Genomic DNA, 23,643 nt, shown 5'->3' with positions numbered 1-23,643 from the left:
AAGTCAATGCCCAGCAGTGTTTTTTTTCCCCAGCAGAGTTTCTAGTGTCTCTGTGTCTCTCTGGAAGAGGTTGCACATGAACTCTGCAGCCGCACTGAGGCGCTCCAACACAAACACTCTGACATTAAGCTGCTGCACACAACAAACATCAGCACCACGCTGCTGTTTGTCCAAAAGACACAATATCTCCTCTCCCACCGACGTCATGTGTTCATTTATCGACAGCCGTACAGACTCCTTTTGACACATTTTACGTCGTTTATCCAGCTCTCACTGACTCTCCACATCGGGCTGTTATTTTGCTGCGATCAAGTCAACGATGTGAGAGATTAGCTATCACAGACGGACGGACAGGGGGTGAAACATAGTCTTGCGCCATGCCTTTCGGCCTGGCGGAGACAATAAAAAAGTAGGCAATAAACTATGCTATGAAAACATGGGCCACATTGGCAAAGAATGTAAGAAAGAGGCAATCATGTAGAAAATAGCCGATCTCCAAGCGTACAAAGCCTCTGAACGTGAGGCGTTTCGAGCTTGTAGATCGGCTATTTTCACAATATTTACTTGTGGAACGGAGTCAAACAGAATGGGGGGGTCCCAGATCAAGTACGTGTATTTGGGGGGGGGGGGGGGGGGGGGGCGGCGTGAAAGGGTTGATAAACACTGCTGTAATCGGAGCGAAATTATCTGAAATTACTACATGAGCATAATGCAGCGTAACATGCGTTGCACGGGGCGGTCCTGCCATTACGTTAGTTACTGTAGTTGCTGTGGAGCTACATAGTTCTCCAGAAGACACACACAAACATACACCATGTACAATGGACGAACTGAGCAGCAATATAGACATTCACCACACGAACGTGCATTGTTGACAAAGTGATTGCACAGCCGCTGCAGGCATGACAACCAGGTTAGCGTTAGCGACATGGCAGCTATCACAGCGCCCTGTCCGTCGTGCTGCAACTGCCTGTGATGGCTACAGCAGTAACAGCAAGCTGTCTGCGATGCCATTGTCTGGAGACTGCTGTTAGCGTGACACGACCAATGAGAGTGAGCGCTGTAGTTGTTGCTAAGATACGGTGGCGTCTCTGCCCCATAGCTTGTAGATCTCTCACACATGATTGGCGTAGGCTGCGTTGCCAGGTCTGACTTTGTGTGTAAGCAATGGGCGGCTTATTTTTGCGCGCCTTTGGGCTCGTTTGCATTGTGCGCACGGCAGCGCTTGTTTAGCGTACGTCAGCGCGACGTGGCAACGGACGTGGCAACGTGAAAGGTGATTGGCTGGTGAAAAGAAACACCCGACGTTACACCAGAAATGGTGCCTGGAGAAAATGGTGACCAAAAAAAAAGTTTGGAAAAAAAGGAAAAAAAACCCGCAGCGGCTGGCTGCTGTTGTGGTGATGAGGTCGTGCGCACGGTAAACGGTACGAAGCTGGCTCCCCTTCCGTTTTGTCCGACATTTGGTGAGTAGAATTAATTATGTTGCGCGGTGGAAAAGGTGTAGTGAACAGTGAGATGTCCCCTACGCGAGGCGTTAATTCAGCGCGGCCGCCGTGGCGAGTCAGTAGGCGACATGTGGTCTGGCGGTGCGTTGTTTATTCGAGAACAGAGCTGTGGGGTGTCACCACCGAGGGTGCGGAAGTTGCTCGCCATTTATATAGTTAGATAAGGTAAATATATAAATATATTTTATTCACCATGGGGGCGAGGCCCCTTTTGCATCAGAGCTCCACTGCTTTGCTGGTTTAAAACTGCCTCTGTGTACACACACACACACACACACACACACACACACACACACACACACACACACACACACACACACACACACACACAGGAAAAAAAACACTTCATTACTGCCGTTTGAAATCAATTAATTCAACCTGCTGTATATTATAGTGTGAAGGGTGAAGATACTGCAGCATGACACGCACAGCTTTTGTAAACAAATTACAACATTACAGAACTTTAACTTCTTGAGCCTATTTTAAACTTCATATCACGGTTTCCCACAAAACTAGCAACAATAGCCAATCTAAAAGCTAAACATTTAAAGCGTTGTGAGCTTGTATTTGGCCCAAATGATCTCCTTTATATTTGGGCCGAATGTAAAGCAGTGAAAGTAAGATTTTTCTAATTATTTGGCTACATTTTCTATTAAATGTATTCTGTTTGTGTTTCTATAGCCACATTCCAATACCCAAATCTCTGATCACTCGCTCACTCCACATTCGATCCTCCAGCTTAACCCAAATAGTTTTATGTTTTGTCCCAAATGATAATTTGCTTTTTGAGGGGCCGAGACCGGAGAGCGAGTGAGCTCTCCAAGCCTCTTGGAGCGTCAAACAGCGAGTGTACATGGAGTGTAGGCTTCTTGTATGTACTGTCTCCTCGGGCTATGGGAGGGAAACCTGTCTGGAGATGGAATCTTTAAAAAAAAAAACTGCAGTGCCGTACCGCAGCCTTCAAGGGGATGTTTTAAAGCCGATTAAACATTTTCCTGTGTGCTGCTCATATCCTAAAATGTAAACATAATGTGCCTGCATGCGTGGGGGCTCAACTCAACTCCCATTAGCCCCCCCAGCCGCGACCGAATTTTTCATTGACTACTTTATTAACAGTTTGACAATAGTACAGTGGTACGATTTTAAAATGAATGTCCAAGGGCTTTTTATGACACAGCATGTTTCAACATTTCAGCATCATAAGAAAATGCTGAAAAGTGCTTTACAGAGCAAACAAATAAATAAAGCGGATGTGCTTTACAGAAAAAGCAATAATAATATAACAATAAAGCAAAAAGAAGAGCAAAAACAACATTAAAATCATTTAAAGAAAAATGGGATCTCTCAGCCAAGTTATCACATAATCTGTAGGGTCCCAGTCCGTATAGGTGGCCTATGTAACTTTGATTGGGGGGGGGGGGGGTGCTGATTAAATTCATCTGGCCACTGAACCCCTTTAGCACTCTTTCTGGGCTTTTGTTCTAAGTGTTAACGGCACGTTGTCGGCTCTCTCGCGGGCACGCATTTGCACCTTCAGAGCGCCCTGCTATGGTAATTCATTTGGGCCCCGACATCTGAGATTCTTGTGGGGGCTGATTATTTAGGGTGGGGGCTTATGCCCCGAAGCCCCCATGGTATCGGCGTCCATGAGTACTTGTAACTTGATTAAACCGCAGAGATACTGAAGTGCATTTATATATATAATTCTGAATAACAGAGATCAAAGCTACTGAAGCAACAAATTATATAATGGGTTGATTTTTATTTATACAATGATGCTGTTCGCTGTGCGAGAATGCATGTCAAACAGCTCAAATATGAGAAAAACAGCATCTAATATACAACATGACATGCAGGAGCAGCGAGTGAGTGAGCAGGCAGGAGTGAAATATTGGAATGTGTCCATCAGTCCAACCGGCTTGATTCCTCCTGACTCGCATATAATCCTCTCCTCCTCACTCTGCGGCGGGACTAGTGCACGAGTGGAGTGAGCTAGTGTGGAAGTTGGGGTATTGGAATTTGGCTATTGTCTCAGAGAGATTTCAGCCAAACATCCTGACTGGTATTTGCAATCGGCTCTGTCACATGCATCTGTTGACCAATCAAATGATTCTATTCACAGCACATCACAGACTATCTCTGTGCTGGAAGGTGATGTGAGGTTACAATGAGTGGACTGACTAAACAATACTTACATTATGTGCTGCCTTTTATGTCTGACTTTAAAGATTTTATGTATTATTGTGTATCATTTTTAAGTGGTTTAGGCCATATTTGAATTTGCACAACATGGCTATTTTATATTATGTTTATTTTTAGTGTATCATTTATATTCATTTTATATTTTACACATTTCAATGAAGTTCTGCTCATGTAAACAATAATTCAGATCATACAAAGTAACTTAGTAGTCTTTTCAGATGCTCACTCTTACTCAAGTAATTCTTGGGGTGGCTTTACTTCTACTTGAGACATTATTATTTTAAAGAAACAAAGCCTTTAATTGAGAACGGTTTTTGGCTTCTCTACCCACCTGTGTCTGTGGTTCCGTTGCCAACAACCACTTCTTCAGGGGAACGCACATAGACTGCTGATGTCAGGTGTGAGCCTGTTGAAAACATGGAGAGTACCAGTCAAAGCTGAGCAATGCAACTAAAAGGTGGGAAAAAAGTGGTCCAAGTACACTCAGGTCCGTTTTTAGAAATACAAGCTCACAGCTCACTTTGTGGCGCGCTATGAGCTTGTAGATCTGCTATTTTTGAAAAAGTTGTGCAAATCTTTGAATATACATTGTTTATAGCAAACATTTTTTACTAAAATCTTTGCAGCTGGGGGTCCCTGGAACAAAATATTTTGAGATGTTGGTCAGTAGCCAAATCATTTTAGGGGTCCCTGACATGAAAAAGTTTGAGCAGCACTGATATAGCAACATAAGTTTTTCAGCAAACTGTTTTGGATTTAGAAGACATTTGTAGAATCGGCTTCAGGTCTTAATGGGTTAGTTAGGTGGTGTTAAAATAAAGTCATACTGTACCTGAGCTCCACAGCAAAAGGAACACCAAGGTTATTTCATTCATATCTGTCTGTCAGGACTCATACACTGATATGTCTGTAGCTGTCAATAAACATACACTGATATGATCCAATTAGTCTTCAGTCTGAACATGACCTTCACTGAACAACACGTCTTATATCTTTGTAGTTGTCACATGTCAGCTCTACTCATTATGTATTCATCAGGGAGTGGTTTATTTTATTAATGACATTCTGACTGGGTGAACACAAGCACACACACACACACACACGCGCGCGCGCACACGCACACACACAGAGTTGAGGACAACACAAGTGCGCCTTATGACAACCGTTGACATTTGGTTATCTTAATAGTGTGTTAAAAACATGACATTGATGGACAGTATGTAGTGCCAGGTTATGATCACAAACACAAAAACATGAAATGTTAACATTTTTTTGTGCTTCTCAGTACGATACATCTACTTTAACCACCAGATCAAGATCTGAGGTGTTCTGCTACTTGAGTTTGTGGTCGTGTTTTTTTCCTGCCTTCATTAGATGGTACAGTTTAGAACGACAGGAAACAGTGAGAGAGAGAGAGAGAGAGACGCACGTATATACGTTAACCACTAGGCCGTTGGCGCCCTGTGTGTGGTGTTTTGCCAAAATCAGCCGTTTTCAAAATTGTGCAGCAGAAAAGCAATGCACATTCTGTTAGTTACACGGACCAAGAACACAACCAAAACTAAAAAGGGAAGTCAAGGTGAGAGCCGTTAGAACGTGTTAACCACTGCTGACTTCATTTGATTTGATTTGCACAACAGTTATATATATATATATATATATATATATATATATACATATGCATGATATGTTAGTTCTTTCCATGGGAAAGTTGACAGTTAGTTGTTGTGCTGGTGAGGTAAGAAACCCTAGGGGCCTTAACCGTTCTACATTACGCACAAATTAATTAAAATGACTTTAATTCACTGTTTTCCCGTGTGGAAGACTTAATTTTTGATGTTATTCAAAATAATGTTAATGTTATTGAAATCACTTATCTTTTAATGATGGTTGTTGGCAAACTGGTGCTAATCTGGGTCACTTTATCACTTTCATTTAATTACTGCAGACAATCAAAGGTAGAGCATGTTGGCTTCAACGGACGCAACATTGAAGCGATATGCACATGTAAGCCATTCAATTTATGTTCCCTGGTCAATTTATGTTCCATATAATCGATTGTGGATCCCCATCCCTGACTGCCTGCCTCCTCCTCCAGATGAGAGGAGGCGTCATTTCAAATCGGGCCCACCACTGTGTCATCAGCAAACTGGACGATGGTGTGAAATTCAGGCTGTTTCTGGCCACACATAGAATAGAATAGAATAGTCCCCAATAATCCTTGGGGTTTATTTACCCATCCTATAATCACTAGGAGCAGTGAGCAGCCATTCTACGTTGCTCGAGGAGCAATTACGGGTTAAGATTCTTGCTCAGGGACACACATCTACTGGCCTGGCCTGGAATCGAAAACTCTGTCCTTCTGTGTATCTGACCTGCAATGGGTCGAAGGAAGCCGGTTATTTCACTTTTCCAATGTAACCTGTTTATTAACATTTCTGTGAACTCTTGATCAATGAAGAGAGAATATATAGAATATATAGAATATATAGAGCTGGCTCAACGGTGCAAAGTTGTGATCATGTTCGCAGCCTCTAGTCTGCTGCTGTGTGTGTGTGTGTGTGTGTGTGTGTGTGTGTGTGTGTGTGTGTGTGTGTGTGTGTGTGTGTGTGTGTGTGTGTGTGTGTGTGTGTGTGTGTGTGTGTGTGTGTGTGTCACCGCAGAGCGAAAAGGATACAAGCTGGTTTCTTCACTTTTCAACGAGGCAGAGTTGATAGGAATCATAGAACCAGATGAAAATATACCATGTTTTAAAAAAACATGAACTACAATTATGATAAGACTTTTAAATGGTAAAGGATGCATTGATATAGCACAGCAACTTTCTCCAAAGCGCTTTACAATGTGCATTACATTGTGTGTGTGGGGGCGTGCGTGCGTGCGAGGCACAGTTCTCTGACAGTGTTCGTTGGTGGGCCATTGACCTCCCAACAGTCCTCTGCTATCTGGGTTATAAAATCAGCGTCTCAAAATATTGATCAGTATTTTTGCTATGATTATTCATTGTATTGCTGTCTGTTATGATTATTTCTGAGTATTTCATCAGATCCAGTGTGTGGTCTTGTTGACATCGTTACATGCTGACATCAGCTAATATCAGGCACCGCTGGACCAGTCAGTGTGAAACTTTGCGTGTGCATTCCCACTAGGCCCAGGAAGAACCGCCACCGCAACATTCTCTTCAACAAAACTCTTGAACCGGATTCACCCCGGATTCCGTGGATGATGTTGCAACTCTCCGTATAGACCCCACCCATTTTTGCCAGACTAGGTTTTCCGCCATTTTGTACCAGTTTTGCTCCTAGGCCTACAGATTTTTTCCAAAATCTCATACAAATTGGTACACATTATCTCTGGGGGAATGTGATTAAGGTGTATCAGTGCAATGTTTCATATTCCATTCCGATTGGCTATGATTGATTTCTGCGCTCTGAGGAGTGCACTTTTCGAAATTGTTTTGCATTTCCAAAATTTGGAATGGTGGCATTCTATACGCTCACGCTCATACGATCAAATCCCACTAAAAGGTTTTCTGAAAAGTTAGCAGCCCTCATAACATTGCGACTCAGATGTACATACTGTACAAGAAGTACATGGAGTACATTAACACTTGCAAGCATTTGTGGTTGGAAAGTTAGCTGTTTGTTGTAAACATGTTGACATGATGTATGTGTGAAAGGCGGGGCTTTACTTGATCAGGGTGGTTTTAACACCTTTGTGTACTTGGATTAGATAAAGCTAAGAGACCAAAGTGACTCTATGTACCCTGACATTGTGGTCAGCTTAGGTTCCAGAAGCTTATATAAACATATACAGTATAAGCTTAGATAAAAAAACAAAAGGAAAATCTAGTGGCATGTTGTGGTTTATAGGAAGTGGGGGGGAAAGACTGGGGGACAAGTAGTTCCACTCCATACAGATTTGGGTAACACTTCCTCTTCACTTTAAGTGAGACACACACACACACACGCACGCACGTACGCACGCACGCACGCACGCACGCACGCACACACACACACACACACACACACACACACACACACACACACACACACACACACACACACACACACACACACACACACACACACACACACACAACGCTAGAATCGCCTGAACTGACTGGTAAAAACAAACAGAAGAAAAGGCCAGTCTCTGTGGCTGGTGGATGGAAAGAGTTTGCAAATCTGTGGCTTCACAATGTTCACAGAAAAGTGCAAGGTGTGAAAGGATAATCGACATAACTGACCACAGTGATTGGTTGGAAGTTCCATCTAAATTTACCCTTAAACTGGCTGACCCCACAACCCCAGTGTCACCTTAGCTCTTTCGCCATCACCCTCTAGCCGCTAGCGCTTGTGATTTGCAGGCGTTTTTTTTTGCCAAAGATTGGTTTGTTTGGTGGTGCTGTGGGCTTCTAGGGGAGTTTTGTTTTATTTTGTTTAGTTTTACATTTTTTTTGGGGCGTTTATGTTTTTGACCCAATCACAGGTCAGTAAGGTAATGTCTGGAGAAGCGGGGTATTCTCTAATTTTGCCAAAATATTTCAAGTGCAGGTCAACTTGAAGTGATAATCATTTGACTTTTGTCCAGGACCCTTCATATTTGTCACTAGAATCTGTTTGCAGAAGATCTGTGCCCCTGTCATCTTTAGAAGCATAAGGTACTGTAAACATTTTAAAATAGTGAAAATACATGGACATGTTGTGAGCTTGTAGATCGGCTATTTGAACTATTTTAACATGTTTTTCAAAATAGTAAAAAGAGCCTAAAAAGTTATGGCATGAGCGGTAAGGCGGCGTGCGCGTGCGTGTGTGTGTGTGTGTGTGTGTGTGTGTGTGTGTGAGTGTGTTTGTGTGTTTCAGCAGAGCTCACTTTTCTAGTTTTAACTGGGTGAACTGCTAGGTTGATTTGATCAGCTTCAGGGAAACAAACTTTAGAAACCTGTTGCTTAAACCACCATCTAATACGAGAACCTTAAACCACCAGCTGATACAAGAACCGCAGGATGCACAAACTGAACCTGTTGATAGGAAGCTTGATGAGAAAGACAAGAAACAGATTAAAGACATGTGTGCATGCAAATACTGTAGAGTAAAATATATTATTTATGTTATTTGGTTATTGTCACATACACAATAGCCTACAGCTGTTAGCAGCATTGCATTGAAATTCCTCAACAGCGTTGATAATTGCATAAGATATGACCTGTTCATTAGGCCTACATTACTTGCATCCATGTATAGCCTGAATGGGAGTTAAGTCTGCGAAGGCTAGGATGGGTGCTTCCAAAAGTCTCTGTTTGAGCAGATCAAAAGATTGTTGCAGTGTTCATCCCATTTCAGGGCAGTATTTGGCCTCTTGGTTTTGGGCACCCCGATCAACAAAGAATTAAGTGGTCTGGCAATTCTTGCAAACTCACCAATGTACCTGCAATAGTATCCAGTGAAACCCAGGAATGAGCGAGCCTGTGGAATGGTCACATCTACTCACATCTACTTGCCAGTAGCCTAACCACTAGCTAGATCAAGTGTTGAATAATAGTTGGCCTTAATTAATGTTCTGAGAGTTTCCTCCATCCTAGGCAGAGGGTGGGCATCTTTATGTGTGACTGCATTCAACTTCCTATAGTCTACGAAAATCTCAATTTCCCATTCTTTTTATGGTCTATAAGACAATTGGTGCTGCCCGTGCTCTCTCTGACTACTCCAGTCTGTATCATGCCACAATATCTAGCTGACCTGCTTGATCCCCTTGTGCCTGTCCGCCGCCTAAGGTCCTCTGACCCTACTAGATGTCCCTACGTCTAGGCTGGGGACCAAGGGTGATCGGGCCTTTGCCATCAGGGCCCCTAGACTCTGGAACAGCCTCCCATTAGACCTCAGGGTTGTTAATTCCATTGCCATTTTTAAATCCAAATTAAAGACCCATTTTTATAGAAAGGCCTTTTTAACCTCCTAACAGCAGAATTCGGTGGACCTCCTTTATACTCACTGATACTGTTGTGTGTTGTTCCTGTTGCTGTAAATTGTTTTATTGTTCACTGTTTGATTTTAAGTTGTTAAGCACTTTGTAACATTGTTTAAAAAGGTGCGTGCGTGCGTGCGTAGGGGTGTTGAAAAAAATCTATTAATGTAAGAATCGCGCTCCTTATTATCAATGATTCAAAATCGATTCACAATTTACCGCCAAAAAATGTGCTGCTTAAAGTTACAGGAGATTTTACTCTATGGTGTTTGGGATATGAAATATGAGCTTACCATAGTCACAGTAAACATTATCATGTCTTCAGTCATATTCAAGGGCTTTTTTTTTTTTTACTAACTCCAGTCACTTTCAGTTAAGCACAGCTGAGGTGTGTGTGCCAATGTCCAGCTGACGCAATTATGTTGTGTTTCTGCATCAAACTAAAACTAATCTAAGATTCCATCCAAATGAAAACAATATGACTGAAATAATTTGGATTAAACTGATTGGGATTTTTTTTTATTATAATACATTTTTTTAAATAGTTTTGAATCGGTCATAAATACATTGTGGCACAATTAAGGATGGTAATGCTCTGTGACAGAGTCCTGAAGCTTCAGCGAAGGGGAAGGTCACTAATAGGGCTGATCCTCTCTATAAATACAGTATCAGAAAACCTACATTCACATGTACTTTATCTCCAGGTAAAATGATTGAGACCACTGGTAACCAGCTGCAATTCAAAGATTTATTCAAGCAATAAGCAATTATGCATTTATCACTGCAAACAATGTGCACCTCAAAGACACATATACAACACCAGGCATTTGCAATGATTGTATTATTGATTATGTAGATCACTGTATCTCAACCAGTTGTCAATGTCCACAGACCACTAGTCCATCAAATTTAAGAAAGATAATTATATAAATAGGCATAGGGTGTGGAAAAAAGTTTGAAATCAAATATTGACTGCTTCATACAATTCATTTTGCACCAAAAATGTAGATCAGCTACTGTTGGTGTATGACAGTGGTGCGAAACTATACAAATCCGGCTTTAAGATCATTCATATAAAAAAAAAAATCTTATATACTACAAAATATATGTTGTGTGGAGATGGGGTGGGCTGGTCCTTGAGGATTGTTTAAAATATATGCTAGTGGTCCATTGCTCATAAGAGGTTGAGAATCACTGATGTAGATGACAGCTAGAGTAACAGCAAGTTACAGTTTAGTTGTCATTGATAGTCCTGTCCATCCAGGCACGCAGGTTAGGGACGTAGGCGAAAACACCAGGCATGTTGGCAAGGCAGCCTAGCTTCATAAAGGAGGACACACCAACCAGGGTCCAGGGTCCATTCTTCTTCTTACAGACCAGGGGTCCACCAGAGTCACCCTGAAACAACAAGCAGTTGTGTTTACATTGCTTTTCATGTCTATATGTTTCATATCCAAATTCTTCTTCTTCTTATTCTTATTACGGGGCCAGGCTTCCAGCATGGACCCGTTTTGTTATTGGCATTATTCCGTTTCTTCTTCTGCCACGTTTGGCAGTTCCGTGCATACGCTTTTTACGAAACTCGGCCATATGGTAGATGGTCATGAAAAACGATCAAGAAATAATTCTCACAATCTTTCGTCAAAAGGTGGCGCTATAGCACTCAATTGAAAAATGCCAACTTTGAACAAGTACAACTCATGCCCTATTTGACCTACTTGTGAAAATAGCTGATCTACAATCTCACCACTTTTCAGATAGCAATGAGAGTATGTTTTTTCAATGTATAACATACTTCATTGTGAAAATAGCCGATGTACAATCTGACAACTTTTAATGGTTTGTGAGCTTGTAGATCGGCTACTTTCACTAGTTTTGGTTCTGAGGAGATGTACAATTTCTTCATTGGTAAATGGTTTGTGAACGAGTGATCTTAGTGTTAGTGAAACAGGGGCTTGGGTCATGACAGAAGGCAAGAGTTTGTAATCCTCAACAGACAATATCAGCCTGGACAAAGCCATAGCACTATAGGTAGTGTTGCAGCTACCTAAGAGTGCCTCACGACCGCAAGGTTGCCGGTTCAAGCCTCACTTGATGCAGACTCATTTAAGTTGAATTGCAAAAAACATGACTCAATCTATTCCGTTTCCATGGCTCTCTCTCTCTCTCTTCAATCTATTCCGTTTCCATGTCTTTCTCTTCAATCTATTCCGTTTCCATGTCTTCTCTCTCTCTCTCTCTCTCTCTCTCTCTCTCTCTCTCTCTCTCTCTCTCTCTCTCTCTCTCTCTCTCTCTCTCTCTCTCTCTCTCTCTCTCTCTCTCTCTCTCTCTCTCTCTCTGAGGGGCGGCCATAGCTGAGTGGTTAGTGAGCCTGCCTAGGAAGCCAGAGGCTCTGGTTGCCCCAGGTACGATTCCAGGCCAGATCAGCAAATGTGTCGATGAAATTTGTCCCTGAGCAAGACTCTTAACCCCTAATTGCTCACAGGCCCTCATTGGAAACAAGACCGCAAGGACTTTCATGAACTGACCTGTTAAAGGAATTATCATTTCTCTTTCTCTCTCCTGGCCCCGTATTATCGCTGCTTGCAGCTATATTTATTCTTATTATTATTTATTTATTATTATTATTACATTTTGGGGCGGATTTTTACTTCCACCATCTTGTTGTTTAGCTATGACATCTTTATGTTTTCCTCTTTTATTTTGTTTCTTTCATTGACGTCTGTGTCACTCACTTTGCAGATTCCAGATCTAGCACCTCCAGCACAGATCATCCGACTGGTGATTTTATTGCCCCAGTAGTTACTACTATCGCACTTATCGATGATAGGCAGACACACTTGCTGGAGCTTGAGAGGGTATGGAGCTGAAAGAAATACACACAAGTCAATGGTTAGGTTTAAGCTCTTAGACACCTCCATGTGTCACTATCAGACTGGGGGGTAACGGCGTTACTGTAACAGAATACTTTTTTGGGTAACGGAGTAACCTAACGCGTTAGTTTAGCAATTGGCGTACTTTGTTACTAGTTACGTTTTCAAATAAGTAATCCGTTAGTGTTTAAAAAGATGTCCCTGACATCAATGTTGCCCTTTCCTTCCCTTGCGCAACGGAATCTCCGGTTTGTGCGGCGGCAGCCTGGAGTATCCCCACATAGCTTCTGTGTGCGGCCTTTCATCATAAAGTTTAAATATAAAAAAACATCGAAATAAAACAAATATGTTTTGCTCAGCATCAGCTTTATAACTTCAGTTAACTTGGCATATGCTTACATTTTTTATAAGATGATCGGATCATCTGTGATAGCATGTTTTTGAAACATCGGATTTTCATTTTGCGCTGCTGTCTCGTTAAACCCAGCTGGGTGAATATCGTGATTGATTGATTGATTGATTGAATACTTTATTCAGAAGTTTGCTGAGAAAAAGCACATCGAAGTACAGTTTACAATACACGGTCAACTAAAATGAGACAATAAAAGATAGACAGATATACACTAACCTGAAACCAATTTCACCACGTAAACGCTACGTTCATGTTCACTGCATTAAAGTAAACTACAAGCAAGTTACATGTCCACGTAATGTTACAGGCTTTACAGGCTTATTTGGTTTCCAAAATGCTTACTGTTGTGTACTCCGTTAATTGTGCCTTATTGTTTATGCTGCCCAAAAGCACAGATCTGTAAGCTGTCTGCACGCCATGACGCGGTGCGTTGATAGCTTATGTCTGTTATTTTGGGTAGGTAGGCGACGCACATTACGCATCGTAGCAATGTATCTGGTTTGAGAGGCTATGGTTTTTTAAACTGAGTAGCCTACTAGATTATAGCTGGCAGTTGTCACAATATTATGAGTATATGAGTATTATAATTAATGTCTTAATAATAATAATTATTATTATTAGTTATATTAAATTAATACTGAGGGTGGAACTGTGTAAGGATAAATGTAACACAAATAACATGTCGTTTTGTAATATAGATGTCTTGAAAATGGGTTCTAAATGTCGGTAAAGTAAAAGTAATCTAAAATTATTCTAACACGTTACTTTTCTCAGTGTGTAAAACGTAACAGATTATTTTTTTAAAGCAGTAATCCTGTAACCTAAAAAGTTACTTTAAAGTTACCCAACACTGATTATACCGGTATTATATTGGTAGTTCCGACGAAGCAAACTGATTGGTTGAAATAACTCTCTGGTCTACCGCATGTCATGCCTAATCAAAACGGAACATTTGCATTTCTATTGAATATCTTAAATACAATGAGATTGAGCTAACAGTTAAGTATTGTTTCTCTATGTGTCCAGTCTGAGAAAAGTTGTCTAGTGTGGCTGAGTAAACAAGGACTATGTTTGTCTCTGTCAGACGGACCCCATGTATTTCCAGGATAACAGAGATAACACTTGCAGAAGGTTGTTATTTAGAGAGAGAAATGTCCCACAATATGAATACATTTTGATGTTTTATTTTGATGGTTACTGTTGTATAATCACAATATTACACATGAGGGTGTGCTTTACCTAGTCTATTATTGGCACTTCAGTGATGCTTGACCGCATCACTGGCGTCGGGTGCATTTCTCCTTTCCGACATGTCGCCTTTCCGACGTTGACTAACCCTATACCTAACCCTCACCCTAACCCTAACCGCACGCGGAAGCCACTAGTCGGACTGGTGAGATGTCGGAATGGAAGGAGCACCCCACTGGCCTCCAATAATCACGGTAAAGCACACATCCTCTCATGTAATATTACTTAATTAAATCATCTTGAAGCTTTGCAGTTTTTACAGTTATATTCTGAACAAGAGGTTTCAAACTGATATAATAATTGACAATTGTTGATTGATCCTATTCTAAATGTTGAAAATTAATCTGCTCTATTAGTTTGCTCTGCCTACTTGGCAAGTAGGCACTCAGTAGCCTACTTGTCACGTGTATATCCTACTCTATGCTAAATGATTGAAAATGACTGGTACAACAGTCCAGTCACTGATGGAAGGAAAGTGTGTTTCTTGTCATTCACTTACGTTCGTAGCGGATCCATCCCCACCCAGTGGCCACACACTTCATGCCACCATAGTTGTCACAAGACTCAGCCACACACACGGGGGACACATGCTCGTTCATCTGGGCAGGTTTTTTCAGCTTGATCAGTGCGATGTCATAGTCATCAGTTTCGTCTTTCCAGTTGGGGTGATTGAAGACCTACAGGGAAATTACATATTGAGCTTAACTGTTAGGAGAGATGTGTAAAAAGCTAGTTGTTGCTGCTTGTTGATTTAATGTATGGCTTCAACCATGTTTTCCAAACTGGAACCAAGAGTATAGAAAATGTCCAAGATTAAAATGAGCAGGTTAATGTAGAGGAAGAAATGTACCAACATAATGTTGTATCCCATTCGTATCTTAATACTTAAATTGAAGAACCATTTTCTTTTAGGGAAGGTTCTGACAGCTCTCTGTCTGTCTGTCTGTCTGTCTGTCTGTCTGTCTGTCTGTCTGACTCTTCTCTCTCTCTCTCTCTCTCTCTCTCTCTCTCTCTCTCTCTCTCTCTCTCTCTCTCTCTCTCTCTCTCTCTCTCAAATGGAAACCCCAAAACCAAAAGTTTTTACGCACGCACGCACGCACGCACGCACGCACGCACGCACGCACGCACGCACGCACACACACACACGCACACACGCACACACACACACACATTTGAATTCTTTTATTTGGATCTGCACAAAAAGCGCAATACATGATAGATCCAAACATTGATCAGAAGAAGGTCACATTATACGGGCAAACCAGATACAACTGCTGCACATGCTTAACACACAGAGGAAAAGAAAAAGATAACGAATTGATGACATACTATACACGAATCCACAGATTCGTGTATATACAGAGATTCAACAGTTGTTGTTTTTTTTTTTTTTTTTTTTTTTTTTTTTGCCACTCAAGGGTAAATGAAACATCGCCTTCTCCAGATAGACAGACTGCCCATAATAGCTGAGACAGAACAGTATTTAGCCAACTTTTTTGCATTTGTCTTTTGCAATCCACCTAATTGCATGCACAAGTTTGTGGACGTGGCCCAGACTCCCAAACACAAGGACAATAAGTTGACAGTTATATCCCAAGGCCATAATACGTTCCACCAAAGGTTGATATTTCATACGTTTGGATGTAAAACAAATGTCCATATACAAATCAAATGGGCAGCCTATTTCGAAGATAGTAACGTTTTTTCTCATTTCATTAATGAACACAATATCTGGGGTATTTGGAATATCTTGCAGTGAATTGACATGTGTGTCATTGTGATCAAACCAGTCTAGTTTTACAGTACTGTGTTTATACATTTTTGTTGTCCTTTCCTGTACTTCTCTGATTCTGTCTGAGACCAGATCCACCAGACGATCATGTCTGGCAATGTACAGTCCTTTATAGTGGCTGCAGCCATTTAAGATGTGTGCGACTGTCTCTTTGTCATGTGGTACTGGGTGTAGAATACAGTGTGGGTCATGTTGTGATGGATACCAGGTTGCCAAGTTAAACTTGGTCGGCAGCACTTGTAGACGTGCTTTAATGGTGAAGATTAGAATGTCCTCACCAATAGTGTTATTTGAGAGGACAGAATGGGACAGTGAGTGATTTGCAAAAGGAATAAAAGCCAGACACACACACACACACACACACACACACACACAAAACAATGCATCAGATCATCTGTCTACATAGTACATAACATGGTAAATTACATTTTAGCCTTTGGATAAGCCTGCAAGGTCTTCTAGGCTAGGGCAAGTGCTACGGGCTAAGGTGGAGTCTGAAGAGGTGAGTCAGATTACGGCTGAAGATTGGGAGTGAGTCTGCAGTTCTAACTGCAATGGGGAGTTCGTTCCACAGTTTGGGAGCCAGAAGGGAGAAGAGTCTGGGATGTGTGGAACGTTGTCCCGGATGTTTTAGGGAAGGTTCTGACAGCTTCCCTGTGTTAGCTGATTTGAGTGAGCTGGAGGGTTGGATCAGGCTTTGAAGATAATGGGGGTGCCATACCTTTGGTTGCTTTGTAGGCCAACATCAGTGTTTGTACTCTGTGTGGGCAGCAACTGAGAGCAAAGAATGGGGGAGACATGTGAACATTTTGGCTGGCTGAAGACCAAGTGTCCCGCGGCATTCTGGATCATTTGCACATGCCGGGAGGCCAGTAATGAACGAGTCACAGTAGTCGAGTTTTGATATAACTGATGTCAGGATAAAGAGCTGGGCTGACTCCTGGGTGAGGAAGGGTCTGATCCTTCGAATGTTATAGAGTGTAAAAATCATTTTGGGCCAAAACAGCAACTTCAATGATAAATGTAGGTCTGATAATGATAACATGTATCTTAAAATCATGTATACTTTACATTATTCCCCACCATTTTCCATATTATACTTTAACATTGAGCTGCCCACATTGTTTAGCTGTCCTGCCCACTGGACCTGTATCCGTCTGGAGGAAGAACACATACTGTAGGAAATGGCCAAACCTGGCCAAAGCTTTTTTCTAGTCTTATAAAACAGACTCAGAGCACCTACCTCTTTAATCTCAATCTTCTGATTTTTTATTTTGTTTTTGTTCTTCTGTTTTTTGTTTTCGCGGTCGTGCAGACCCAGGATTACACGGTGAGATTTACTGAAAAAATTGTTACAAATAAAATATGATGGTGAGTTACTTAAGTCAAAGTGAATGAGTGAGTGAGTAATTGAGTGAGTGAGTACACATTGGCCCTCATGTGCAGACCAAATAATGGGCGTTCGGCGAGATCACCGCAACTTTCGGCATTTATCAATATATCCTGACGCTACACCCATTTGTTCCATCCTAGACATGCGGAGCAGCATTGTTTCACCGTCTGACAGGCATCTGGACATATGCTATGATATATATTTGTGATTTGTTCTATCCATCTTAGTCAACAAAACAGTTATTGTATTTTAGTCATACAGTATATACATATACATCTTGTACCTGGTGATCTGACAGTGGGCAGCAGTCACAACCCACTTCTTGCCGATCAGTGATCCACCACAGAAATGATGAGAGCCCGGCTTGGGCTGAAATCACATTGGTTTCATTAGCAACAGTAGGATTTATGTAACTTAGAGTGTTTATGAAATGGCAAAACATCTTCCCTTTCTTTCATCCACCTACTCCCACCCACCCGCATGCACGCACCTATGCATGAATGCACACTTATGAACACAGACACACACACACACACACACACACACACACACACACACACACACACACACACACACACACACACACACACACACGCACACATGCACACGCAAACACAAAGGAAACCTTTTTTGTTCAATTATATGTCATAGTAAAGGACATACACATGGAGTGAATGCACTGTCCAGTCTATTAGTGACATGTGGATAATGAAATGTTAAATATAAACAGCGTGTTGTATAATGTACCTGCAGGTAGACCTGCCAAGGCCAGGAGTGAGGTTCAGCCTCCTCACCGTTGATGATACCTAGTCCATCACTGGTACATCCTGCAGGGACTTTTGGTGTTTTGGCAGGAACACCACAGTCTGAAGAACGCACGCACGCACGCACGCACGCACGCACGCACGCACGCACGCACGCACGCACGCACACACACACACACACACACACACACACACACACACACACAGGGACGGATTTAGCAATTGTGGGGCTCCAAGCAATGCTCAACTTTATGGGAACCCACTAAACAAAAAGTAATAAAATACAGAGAGAGTGTGATAGCCACAGTGGCATATCCTTGTTGATTATATGATGACATAGAGGGATTTTTTTTTTTGCTGCGTGTGTATTGTTGTTGTAGCCTACCTGCATGTTTAAGGTGCACATATATATGAGAAATGTCATCAACACACCAGTCCTCTCTGTCTTGTCTGTCTTGTCTGTCTGTCTGTCTGTCTGTCTGTCTGTCTGTCTGTCTGTCTGTCTGTCTGTCTGTCTGTCTGTCTGTCTGTCTGTCTGTCTGTCTGTCTGTCTGTCTGTCTGTCTGTCTGTCTGTCTGTCTGTCACGCACGCACGCACGCACGCACGCACAGACAGACAGACAGACAGACAGACAGCATTTATCATTTTACACATTTCAATTAAGTTCTGCTCATGTAAACAATAAATCAGATCATACAAAGTAACTTAGTAGTCTTCTCAGATGCTAACTCTTACTCAAGTAATTATTGTGGTGTCTTTACTTCTACTTGAGCCATTATTATTTTAAAGAAACAAGGCCTTTAATAGAGAACAGTTTTTGGCTTCTCTACCCACCTGTGTCTGTGGCTCCGTTGCCAACAACCACTTCTTCAGGGGAACGCACATAGACTGCTGATGTCAGGTGTGAGCCTGTTGAAAACATGGAGAGTACCAGTCAAAGCTGAGCAATGCAAAAAAACATGTAACTCAGGTCCGTTTTATTAAAATTAGAGTTTTTATGCGTGTGTTTATACATGCACGCACGCACGCACGCACGCACGCGCGCACACACACACACACACACACACACACACACACACACACACACACACACACACACACACACACACACACACACACACACACACACACGGAAAAAAAACACTTCATTACTGCTGTTTGAAATCAATTCATTCAACCTACTGTATAGTTTGAAGGGTGAAGATACTGCAGCATGACACACACACAGCTTTTGTAAACACATTACAACATTACAGAACATTAACTTCTTGAGCCTCTGGTAACACCCACCCATAAAACAAACATGGGCAAATTCTCCTTCTAAAGCACTGCCACCCAAGTGTGGATCCATCCCTCAAAAATCTTTGGTGCTATATGTTGATGAATTGAATACCTCGGACCCCAATGGAAACAAGACCGCATGGATTTTTTTTGTGTTATCCTTTGACTGTACTCGTGCTTTTTTTGCATTTTGCATTTGTGTCTAATAAAATATTCACTCAATCAATCAATCAGCCTATTTTAAACTGCATATGACAGTTTCTCACAAAATATTATTTTAAAGAAACAAGGCCTTTAATTGAGAACAGTTTTTGGCTGCTCTACCCACCTGTGTCTGTGGTTCCGTTGCCAACAACCACTTCTTCAGGGGAACGCACATAGACTGCTGATGTCAGGTGTGAGCCTGTTGAAAACATGGAGAGTACCAGTCAAAGCTGAGCAATGAAACTAACATATTAAATATATACATACTAAACTATCAAGAAGCATTGCAGTTCTGAGCAAAGCAAAGCACCTTTTGGACTATAAATCACTCCGCATGCTCTACTGTTCCCTGGTTTTACCATATCTAAATTACTGTTCAGAGGTTTGGGGAAATACATCTTCACTTCAGGCAATAATTATACTTCAAAAAAGAGCTATCAGAACAATACATAAAGCTGGATATTGAGATCATATGAATATATTATTTTAAAATTCAAATCTCTTAAAATTCAGTGATATTATAGAATATAAAACTGCCCTTATATAATGTACAAAGCTAGGAATAATCAACTCCCTGGAAATATCTAGGTGATGTTCTCTGATAGAGAGGGGGGCTATAATTTAAGCGGGGAGTTAAATTTCAAAACTCAAGGTGCTCGGACGACATTGAAATTGTTCTGTATATCAATATGTGGAGTTAAGCTATGGAACAGTATGAATGTGGAGCTCAAGCAGTGTTCAAATGTGATCCGGTTTTAAAAAATGTGGGTGTGTGTGTATATATGTGCATGTATACATATATAGACAGTATGATTGATGACAATATATTTAGAATATAATTATAGAATATGTAAATACTTGTACGTTTATTATATATGTGAATTACTTTATTTAATTATCTGTTTAATTTGAAAGATTTGGTTTATTTAAGGGTATACTGTACCATGTGGGTATATGAAAAAGAATGAGATGACGCTGAAGTAAGAGGATTAAATACGTTTTATAATTCATCCTACTCCTTTTTGGACATGTAGAATTGTATTTTTGTTGTTGCCTGAGAGGCTGTATTGCATTTCTTTTTTATCATATTGCATTTTTTTATTTATTTTTAACTGTTGCCTAATTTTAACATGTTCAAAATAAAGATATCATTCATCATTCATTCATCATTCAAAAGGTGGGAAAAAATTGGTCCAAGTACATGTAACTAAAAATAGTGGAGAGTTTAACCCATTAAAACCAGGAAGGCATCTGTGTCATTTTAACCAATAGTTTATACTTTGGCTTTTCAAAAATAGCTGAAATACAAGCTCATAGCGTGTCACTTTGTGCCGTGTTATGCGCTTGTAGATCTGCTATATTAGAAAAATCATGAAAATGTGTCCCTGGAACAAAATGTTTTGAGATGGGGTTCAGCGGACAAATACACATAATTTTAGGGGTCCTTGACATGAAAAAGTTTGAGCAGCACTGATATAGCAACATACGTTTTTCAGCAAACTGTTAGGATTTAGAAGACATTTTGTAGAATCGGCCTTAATGGGTTAAGTTGTTTTTAAACGGCAAGACCACTTCTGTAGAGGTTTGGGTTGTTTTCTTACCTCGTTATGATCTATAACTACATATCATTTTGGGGGTCCTTGACATGGAAAGGTTGGAGCACCACTGATATAGCAACATACTGTTAGAAATATTAAATTACATTTTCAATGAGTCACTGAGGTTATTTTACGTAATGTATCAATAGCACAGGCATAGCACATAGTAAGGTTGATTGAAATAATACACTGCTCAAAATAATTAACACTTTGATCCCTTAATTATTTTGAGCAGTTTTTGTTAGCAGTATGTACACAGTTCATGAAAACTCAAAATAATTAAGGGATCAAAGTGTTCCCTACATTTCTTTGAGCAGTATATATTGATTGATCACAAATTCACAAGTGTTTTTATTTTACCACCGTCTTGGTGGTGATGCATATTGTGTGCTTTTTACCCCCTTTTTTTTTACCCCTTTCTCTCCCCAATTGATTCCTCCCCACACTTTTGTGTTTGTGGGGAGATCACTGCTGCTGTACTGATTCACCTGCCAGTGAGGAGCCCCCACTGGGAGGACTTCCCAACCAACATTCCCTGCTGACAGGTGCCACCCCAGTCTGTAGGAATATGTGCAGTGACAAAAATCTCCCTCCCCGCCCGGCTTCCCTCCCCCGAACACAGGCCAAATGTGTTTGTATAGATAGATTTGTATCGTATTCACCACGGTGCATTCGAACCCACAACCTTCGGGTGGTGGGCAGGCACTTTACCACTGTGCCACCTGAGAGTAGTCCGTGGACTAATATAACAACAAAATAATAACACAGTCTAAATCCTTCACAAGTCCACACAAAGCCAAATTTAGGCCTAATGTCTGAATTAAGTGAATAATAGTGAAGTTATACTGTACCTGAGTTACAGACCAAAAAGAAAAGTATCCAGATTTTCTCCATGTCTGAAGGCTCCCAGGACAGCTTCTGGACCTGGTGTTGGTGCTGTTGTCCAGACTGTAATATTTCTCTTATAGCTCTTTACGTATGTTGTGACTGTAGTCTTCACTGAACAAGCATTTCTCTTATATAGCTCTGTAAGAGCCCTTTCTTCTTTGACGCGGTTTGACCTAGTTTTTACCTAGTTTTTCAGAAGCTAGGTCAAGACAGTTCTCACAGAAAGGTAAGGGGCTGGGTGTGAAAATCTGACGACAAGAGTGAGGGGGTGGGAAACTGTGTCACAGTCCCTTTTACATTTACCTTTAAACTGGCTCACCCAGCAACCCAGCGTCACCTACGCTCTTTGCCATTGCCCTTGAGCTGCGAGCGGTTGGGATTTGCAGGGAACGAGCATTTCATTCAAATAGGTGACAACTGTCATAAATTAATTTTATACGTGACATACATACTTGTGTTTGTCTCAGACCCTGAGCAGTCTCTTCCATCCTTATTTAAAACTATTGATAAGTTGTCATCTATATCAGGCTATAAGGGGAATTGGTCAAAGTCCTTCCTCTCACTCCATATTTTCCCAAATCCCTCTTTCAGTCGGTCTCCTTTGACTGGCTGTTTATTAGCATTTTTGTGTTCGCTGGCTCCCGGGTTGCCAAATCATGTGCGTGAAACAAGCGCCGGTGTTGCCACATCCGCGAAACAAGCGGACCATGCTCATATCCCCCGATGGGTATGGTCTAGTGGGTATAATCCCTAACATTATGGCATGTTTGAGGCCCCGGATTCCAGTGTATCCTTGCTTAAACTATCATGGGAAAAAAAGAATTAAAGGTTGAATTTACTGAAGAATATTGGATAAACATTCAATCTGTCAAGATAAAAGATGTCAAGAGAACATGGTACAAGATTAATTCAATCTAACATCTTTAATATATTGGATGCCATCTAGGCTGTATAGGGTGGGTTTTATTAATGGCCCTGACTGCACTTTAGTACAGAAGCTGCCCAAAAATTCAGGAATTCTCGTCTGCTACATTTGAAAATTGGAAGGATATCAGGTTTGGAAATCCCCTTTTCCTCCAGTCTGTTTATTTTGGGTTACCCTGCTATGTTGGGTGATGTACTGTATATAAACTTTTAGCTGATTGGAATCATTCTGCTCTCATGTTGGGAGGAGGCTCCTGGTAAAGGAATGGAAAGTTACTGTACCTCTGCACCAGTGACCTCTCTTGGCCAGTTTGCTGCTTGAAATGGGGGCAGTATCATCTTTATGTGATGAGGGTCTCATGGTGTTTCTGGCTTTCAAAAACAATAATTTACTGGATATGTCTTACAGAAGATTATTGTCTCCGCCAGGCCGAAAGGCATGGCGAGAGAGTATGTTTTACCCCCTGTCCGTCCGTCCGTCCGTCCGTCCGTCCGTCCGTCCGTGTGTCTGTGTGTCCATCTGTCTGTGAACACCTAATCTCCGGCACCATTGGCCCGGTTGCTACGAAACTGTGCACACACACTCCC

The 23,643-nt window shown here is 41.3% G+C and overlaps 1 protein-coding gene across 1 annotated transcript in view; it reads right to left on the bottom strand.

The window, feature by feature from the left end:
• Positions 1–22,211, bottom strand: part of LOC311045170 (chymotrypsin B-like) — a 26,643-nt gene extending 4,432 nt beyond the window's left edge. Inside the window, exons 1-3 of the mRNA XM_084056981.1 lie at positions 22,095–22,211; positions 19,770–19,844; positions 1,701–1,760 (exon numbers count right to left, since the gene is read on the bottom strand). Of these exons, the coding sequence (XP_083913107.1) occupies positions 1,701–1,760; positions 19,770–19,844; positions 22,095–22,137 (178 nt within the window). The 5' untranslated portion in view covers positions 22,138–22,211. The remainder of the gene's footprint in view (positions 1–1,700; positions 1,761–19,769; positions 19,845–22,094) is intronic.
• Positions 22,212–23,643: the final 1,432 nt, after the last annotated feature.

This window comes from Gymnoscopelus microlampas (assembly GCF_963454915.1).
Source record: "Gymnoscopelus microlampas genome assembly, chromosome: 5".
Lineage (NCBI taxonomy): Eukaryota > Metazoa > Chordata > Actinopteri > Myctophiformes > Myctophidae > Gymnoscopelus > Gymnoscopelus microlampas.
Note: the sequence above shows the minus strand (reverse complement) of the source record. Positions and strands in the feature narration are given on the sequence as shown.